This window comes from Manduca sexta, chromosome 25 (assembly GCF_014839805.1).
Source record: "Manduca sexta isolate Smith_Timp_Sample1 chromosome 25, JHU_Msex_v1.0, whole genome shotgun sequence".
Taxonomy (NCBI): domain Eukaryota; kingdom Metazoa; phylum Arthropoda; class Insecta; order Lepidoptera; family Sphingidae; genus Manduca; species Manduca sexta.
Genome location: NC_051139.1, coordinates 16,464,510 through 16,472,661, shown reverse-complemented (window position 1 = coordinate 16,472,661; position 8,152 = coordinate 16,464,510). Strand labels below are relative to the sequence as shown.

At 36.4% G+C, this 8,152-nt stretch overlaps 1 protein-coding gene across 1 annotated transcript; it reads right to left on the bottom strand.

The window, feature by feature from the left end:
• Positions 1 to 4,583: 4,583 nt before the first annotated feature.
• Positions 4,584 to 6,568, bottom strand: LOC115448563 (interaptin-like). The gene has a single exon (XM_030176037.2). The coding sequence runs from the start codon at positions 6,501 to 6,503 to the stop codon at positions 4,830 to 4,832; it is 1,674 nt and encodes a 557-aa protein (XP_030031897.2). The 5' UTR covers positions 6,504 to 6,568; the 3' UTR covers positions 4,584 to 4,829.
• Positions 6,569 to 8,152: the final 1,584 nt, after the last annotated feature.

The following is an 8,152-nucleotide window of genomic DNA, read 5'->3' as shown; positions in this document are numbered from 1 at the left end:
TATTGAAACCAAAACACCCGCTTGTCTTAACTCTATGAAACTAATTCCGTATAAAAATAGCAACTTCGAATTTCCAATAGGGAAAACTTGTTAAGCGGTAGATGTCGAATTAGGTAAACACTTGTGGGCCGAAGTGTGGCTTTGTTGAATAGGGACCCATCCAATGCGTAATTCATTTAACCTCTGCTCTGTAACAGTTTGGGAAAACAATAATGTATTACAATTCAATTATGAATTGTTTTGCTCGGAGTTCTTTCTTGTTTGCAATCGTTGTATGAATAAAAAGCCTCTGCTTTAAGTGTTGAGTAGCTATGACTAATGGGAGAGTTTTTGAAATTGGTTTAAATTTTCCAGAATTTATCGCACTCATAACATTTACCTTTAGGTGTATTATTTCGTGTAGTATTTCTAGGTGTCTCAATGCCAGCAACGTATTATTCAGAAATAAAAATATCGGCCCCTTTTTTAAAGTCGAATACCGTCCTAATTTTAAAAGCGGCCAAATATAATTAAGTACTTACTTACTACTACGTACTTGCTCTTACGTGTACATAATTTATATTTTCTGATAAATCTAACTGTTCAATCCAGTTTTCTATAAAATGCTATTTATAAATTAAGGAGTCAACAACCTTCGAAGGGTAACCTAATTTAACTGTCGACCCGAAATATGCTAAAAATAATAGTTCCTAAATTATAATTTAGTTCGTGGTCTTGGGTAGATGTTATTTTAGTAACAGCCGAAAATATAACGTCGAAGTGCGTATACTTTGTGAATTTGGTGGACAAACACATAGAAATACTTGTTTCACGGGACGAAATAGGGTAATCCAACTTGAACTCTTTTTTTTTATTTCTATGTATCACGAGACGAGCTTGCCGTTCGCCTGATGGTAAGCGATACAACCGCCCATCAATAGTAGAAACACCATCCAACACCTTGAATTACAAAGTATTGTTTGGTATTCCACTGCGCTCGCCATTCTAATACATGAAATGTTAAGTCTTATTAAAAAAAAAAAAAAAAAAAAAAAAAAGCGGCGATAGCCTAGTTGGGTGTGGAACGGACTGCCGAGACGAATGTCCGCAGGTTCAAATCCCAAGGACACACACCTCTGACTTTTCTTAAATCATGTGTGTATTCTTTGTGAATTTATCGTTCGTTTTAACGGTGAAGGAAAACATCGTGAGGAAACCTGCACATCTGAGAAGTTCTCTATAGGAATTTTGAAGGTGTGTGAAGTCTACCAATCCGCACTAGGCCAGCGTGGTGGACTAAGGCCTAATCCCACTCAGTAGTAGAGGAGGCCCGTGCTCAGCAGTGGGCAAGTATATAATACAGGGCTGATATTATTATTAAGTCTTATTACGTCCAGTAGTTACACTAGCTACAATGTCAAACAAACTATCGAGACAAAAGTAGCTGCAGCTTTCATCGTCTGTTCCGTGACCACGAAGGTTTAGATCTGTTTTCCCATCACAAATGGTGTGAAATACAACTCGACTAAGAGCTGATTTTTTAATCATCACATATTTTTTCCGTAGGATAAAGTACAACACAATCGAATTAAAAATTAATGTTGTACGTAAAAAGTTGTTAATTTGTCCCACTCTTATATTCAGTCAGTTTATAATTTATTTAATGGATGACTTTTATCTGACAAATGAAAAATCAGCCCCAAATAAAATCCGACAGTCGTGCAGATAAAACTCGAGTAATTCTTTGACTTTCCATCATGGGCTAAAAGTTTATGTTGGGAAACATTTACCTGTATATTAGAAAATCAACCCTAAGATAATAAGGATATATTCCGTAACAGCAAAACATGTTTCAGCGTTGCACAGTCCATGCCCGGTGGAGGCAGTTTGCCGGCATGCGTCCGCCGTCCGGTCCGGCGACGTCAGTTAAGATTTCACTGTGAAATAATAGCCTGGATTGAAATAGTTCTGGATTAACAGACATACCGTGCGTACGCGACGTCTTACTGCATTTGAAAGAGAATATAGTTTTGAATGGTGAATTATTTTCACTAATATAAACAGGTAGTTTGTGAGATTGTTTGTAAGGTCTTCTGGAACTAAGCTTAAGGAAAATAAATAGAATCTAATTGACACGTCAATAATATTTTCTAACCTAACCTAACTTTTAATGATAGTTTCACCAGTTGCAATTGTGGGCCTAATGACTTTATAATACCCTATAATATTCTATATTTTTTGTCATTTTAAATATTTGATCAGTGCCACTCATAACTGTTAGGCTAGGTACAACTACTACTTTGAAATCCCTGGCTTACATCCCGGATCGGGTAAATTGATATAGGGTTTTTCTACTCAGTATCAGCCCGAAGTTTGGAATTTGTGCTTGATATGGCGATAGCCTTGATCTATATCACATCATGGGACGGTCCACAACGAAAAGTAAGTGCCCTAGTTGTAGCTCTGACCACCCTTTCAAGATAGGTGTGATTGTGTAGAATATGTATAATATTATAAATAAATTAAATCTAATACTGCGTGACGACGTGACGTATAGTGAGTGTGCGGCACCATGTCACAGTAGCGCAGGCTATTTAGAACACGCAGATCGAGTGTGTTACTGTCTTCTGTGTCGTAGCTGCGTGACTTACTGCGACTGTCTCTCTACCTATTGGTCTTGTATCAAGTAATTTCAGAGGAAAAATACTTACACTGTCCCGTCTAACATCACTGAAGGGGTAGCCAGAGGCTAACGAGTAACCGACTTTCTTTTTATTGCTTTGAATGATGAGCCGAGCTTGCCGTTCGCTTGCTGGTAAGCGATAAGACAGCCCATAAACAATAGAAACACCATTCAACACCTTGAATTACAAATTATTGTTTGGTATTCCACTGCACTCGACATCCTGAGATATGAGATGTTAAGTCTTATTATATCCAGTAGTCACACTGGCTACAACTACTTTTGGCTAAGTTATTTTCTCATAATGTGATAACTCGGCCTATCGCTAAACCCGGTACTCAGCCATTTTGGCGAATTGAAAAACTGTCATTTTATGTGATTAATATTGTTTTATATCTCCGACCAGTGAACAAGGCAGTCACTTGCCACCATTCTGTGTGATGAATAGACACTAAACTTGCCAGTCGAGCCAATCCATTTGTATTGTAGAAAACTATGTATAACCCTGATTCTAGTAGTACTGGCAATGGAGTGGTTTAAAGCTATAACAGATTTGCGAACATTATTCGAATTATAGCAACCGAGATGGACCGCCGCTTGAATTCCACCGCGCTACAGCATTCCGATATCAATACTGTTGGAACTTATGCAGTCTTACTTATAAACTTGTTTTAGCTTTAAGATGTGGTTAGAATTGTTTAAATAGCTGTTAAAAACATCACCGATTTCCTAGTTTAAACCTTATTAAGAGGCAAGATGCCGGGTTTTGATTTACAGCTGATCGAGTAAATATGTGTTTTAACTATGCATAGCTTTGCGAAATTTTAGTAAGATATACTTACAAGTAGATGATACTTCAGAAGATATGTATTTTTTCCCCAACGAGAATTGTAAATGCGGGATGTCGCGTCGCGAGCAAATCTTTGCGTAATATATTGAAGAAAGAGTTATATGTAGGGTCTTTATTAGAGCATGAAAGGCCAAAATAGTAGACATTTTGTCTGTTTGTTTGTACACGCATAATGCAAAAACTAGTGCCTGGAATTGAATGCAGTTTTCACCGATGTATTGTTAAAAGTCGAACTTAACATATAGGCTTATTTTTTTATCGGGAACATATAAAGCGGGACCATTATCCCGGAAAAACTTTTTCACGCAGGCGGAGCTGTGAGCAAATGCTATATAGGTTTTAAGAATCGTTCGAGAGTACGAACTAAATTCTAGAGTAGTCTTGTTAAATGATTTTATTGGCACAGTAAAGTTTGTCGCCCCTGTTTCGTCTAATAGCGCTATAATCTGTATAGCTGCGTAAAACGTGTCTACAGGGAGAGCGTTTCATTTTTAGGTTATAATTAAATATTAGTTTCTAGGTCGGTCTTTCGTAGTGAAGTCCTTAGTAAATATCATAGACCGACTGCTATCTGTAGACAATATAATTAACTGGGAATTATGAGTTTAATTTAATCATGAAACCAAACAATACTTCGTAATTCAAGGTGTTGGATGCATTTTCTGCTGTTTATGGGCGGTCGTATCGCATACCACCCGATAAACGGCAAGCTCGTCTTATCATTCAAAGATATAAAAAAAATTACATGACTGTTGTTGCATGACTCTCCCCTGCGCTTGTGGTCTTAAGGAATAAGAAATATGTGCTGAATAGTAATATTATGTTCTTCATACTACACCATGACAAAGATCGGCACCCAATATTTGTTAAGATTCGATCTACTATTTAGTAAAGTTCGTAAAAATACTTAAAAGTCTCTTAATGTCCACGAAACTGTCAAAATACCAACAAAACGTTGCCAATTGGGATAGAAATTTTTAATCAGATTAGTTACTTTCAAGATAAGTTGAAGACAACCCGACGTTCCTATCTCTGTCCGCCGAGGACAATGAAACAAATTGCAAACAAAAGTTAATTAATGGAACAATTTTACTTAATGTCGCAAACAAAGTCTGAAATTCGATAATTTACCAAGATAAAGCGTCTGATTTGTTAATTTTAAACTCAGAAACTAAATGGCATTCAGTCAGTGTAGTAAAGTTTTGCGCACATATGTGTGCTACAAACAATCTGTCCATTTCGTTTTACGACCGACAAATGGCCCCAAGTCATCAATTAAACTCCGTAACTATGCTCCAAAATAGTTTTATGTTCTGTCTAGTGGCCACTGTCCCTCTGAGGAATATGCCTCTCAAACAGTTGACCAACTTTTTCCCCGTCCAAACATTGGCCGGTCAACAAACCGTCGTCATAAAAACACCTGTTCACAACCTTGTTCCCATTAGGTACGGTCCAATTTTCAGCATCACCGCTCTGGTTGGGGTTCCGAAAGGTTTTCCCCGAAAATTGGCTGTTAGTGCCGCGAGATATTTCGCTTTGAAATCCGCACGCGGCCTGTAGAATGGATTCCAAAGCAATTTGGTCTTGTATTCGTCTGTTCATTGTGCTCGCTTGCAAATTTGTCATAATATCTTTGTATTTAATTTCCAAATTATTTAGTGCAGCTGTCAAGTCTGTTTGGTTATCATCTGCAACTTCACTCAGTACTTGAGCTCTTTGTTTCACGAGCTGGAGATGTAAGGAACATTCAGCCAAGTGCCTTTCTCTTTGCAAAGAAGCTAATTTTGCTTCATATGCTTTGGCGCATTTGAGTTTAGACTTTTCTAGTTTGTTCAAACGTTTCTCATATTGTTGGTTTTGAATTTTTGAGTTATCTTTAGTCTCTTCGTTGGAATTTTGTAGCAGTTTGCTTAAAACCGATTGGAAATTTCTCTTCTGGTCCTCCAGTTGAACTCGTAGGTGGTCTATCTCCATATCTTTTTCGTTAATGGTTTTATTTTTTTCTATAATGGTATCATTTATATGCGATTTTTCTTCAATATCTTTCATAGTTGCCTCGTAAGACAGCTTCAATTCTTCAATTTTCCTTTCATATATTTCTTTAATTTCATCATGCATAGTCGTTTTGATATTGATAATTTCTAATTTATGTTTTGCTTCTAATTCATCAATTTCATGCCTTTTTATATCTTCAAAGTTATTTAATTGATCTTGAAGTTTAGCAACAGTATCTATTAAGCTGTTTCTTGTGTATTTCATTTCTTGCAACTTGCATTTTAAGGTTCTTACTGTCATATTACTTTGACTCTCCAAAATATAGGTATTTGTAAAATTATCAATCGTGGTTGAAAATTCATTGTTTTTGTTTGTTATGACATCACCTCGTAGTGCTAGTAGTTCGTTATGTAATATAATATTTTGTGTTTTTATCTCTCTCACCTTTTTAATCAGACTTGCAGCTCTATTATCATACTCTTCACCAGAACTACCTTGGTTATCATCTAGCAAGAATTCAGCACCAATATTAAATCCATTATGTTGGTGTGCTGAATTCTGGTCACATTTTTCAACAGACGTTGTTTTATCAACATTAGTTTCTTTCAATCTATCTTTGTCGTCTTGCGAATTTGTTTCTGATGATAGAGAGTTTTTTCTATCAAAAATAACTCTAGTGGAAGGCTTTTCAGGGTTAATAACCAAGCATTCTGCTGAAGACGATTCGCTGTCACTGCCATCTTCATGAAGAGGTGGTAATACACTTGGTGGATTATGCAGAAAAGGCATGTCAAGATATCCTCTCGCTAAATTTGAGAATAAAAGGAAAATATACTTGTTCCTAAGAATCTTATCCACATTCCGGTTCGACAGTCTTTGTATCCACACATTGCAAGAGTTTATTATGAATTGGTCTGATAACTGAGCCAAATAAGGTTTCAAGATTTGCAAATACCTTTTGAATTCCACGTCCAGATGCTTCTCGTTTGAATTCATATTATAATAATTTTATTGCGTTGTTTTGGATTTTGTTATGCCAAATGCCAAATTGACAATAAAACTTTTTTATTGGCCAAACTTTTGTAAGATAAAAAGGTGACGCGGGATAAATGCGAAACTTTTATTTTAATGAAATTAGCCTCTTTTGTTATTATGGCAGAGTATAAGGAATTTGGATTTTTTCTTAACTATGTGTGGATCGCGGCTCCATTCGTATGAAAGATCTTTTCTCGCATGTCTCAATGTATATTTCAGGTTTAAAGTAGCTAATACTATGTTAACCAAGACATCAAACAATGATATATAACCTGGCAGAATTCACAGAAATGGCTCATAGATGTATTGAAATCAATTGTTAAGACTAAATGTGTATAACATCGCATTAGTATTAACTGTTATGGTGTTATAATATATGTATAAATAAATAAATAAATAAAATATATCCGTGTGCCTTATTTCACTGTGATTCATTAAGTGGGTTCTGCGTTTACTTCTAACACCTCGGTCCACTAGCCTCTAATGACTAGAGACTTTACCGCCCTCCCACCCACCACTACAACTCCTGTAAGCCAGGATCAGCAGTGGCACGCATTTCATGACACCGACCAGTGAAGCTCGGCGAGTCTCAGGGAAAACTAATATGTCTTTATCCTGCAACACATTTCGGTCCGCGATACATCGCGGTAAATCAAATTTATCTTAATCTTCGTCTTGTTGTAAACGCCATAATGAATACTGAAAGACGTGAGTTACTATTATTCTAACAACGATAAGAATAATCCAAATATTCCAACCAAAAGTAAGTTATAGAGAATCTGTTTAAACAGCCTTAAGCTACGAACTTGTAATAAAGCCTCCAAACACGCCAAAGGATGCTTACCCATAACCCCAATTTGTCAGCAACTCTGTCAAAGTCGGCTCCCGGGAACCAAACCTGATATCCGCGCATTAACTATACGACGATCGTCAACTGACTCATAAAGATAAAATTACTTCGAAGCGCGTTCATGTCGTCCATAAAACTAATCTTGGTTGTATTCTTAGGGAAGCTGGTGATTCAAAAATGTACTACAGTGTGCGTTAGTAAGACTCATTCTCAATTGGAGGGCTGTGAAAGCAATTTTTACGAAATATTTCAAATCAAGGTACCCTAAAACGGGAGCGTAATTTATAAATAATTTTGATTTTTTATGAGCAATTTTAGTGTTGTATTACGTCATTATGTTCGTATTGAACACTTGTTTTTAGGGTCTGATATTCGAATATATAACATGCTGTCAAAAAGAGAAGGATTGAATTCAAATGGACGTATATTTTTCCTCACTTTGGTATTTTTAACGAGAAATACGAATACAGGATGTATGTATGTGGATATCCGTAGTTCGTTAGGGTGCCGAATACTTTTGAGACAAAAATATGAATATAGAACAGGAACAATTTTCTGCTCCCTGCGAAGTCCACAGTTAATTCTGTCCTTTTATTAGACAATTTTAGGAGAAATTAATTGCAATCTAAGAAAAATTTTACGTACTCATAACATTATACAATTGCTAATAAGCGACGATAGCCTAGTTGGGTGTGGAACGGACTGCCGAGGCGAATGTCCGCAGGTTCAAATCCCAAGGGCACACACCTCTGACTTTTCT

Excerpts from the sequence above, each read along its gene's own strand:
- LOC115448563 (XM_030176037.2), bottom strand. The coding sequence starts at position 6,503 with ATGAATTCAAACGAGAAGCATCTGGACGTGGAATTCAAAAGGTATTTG.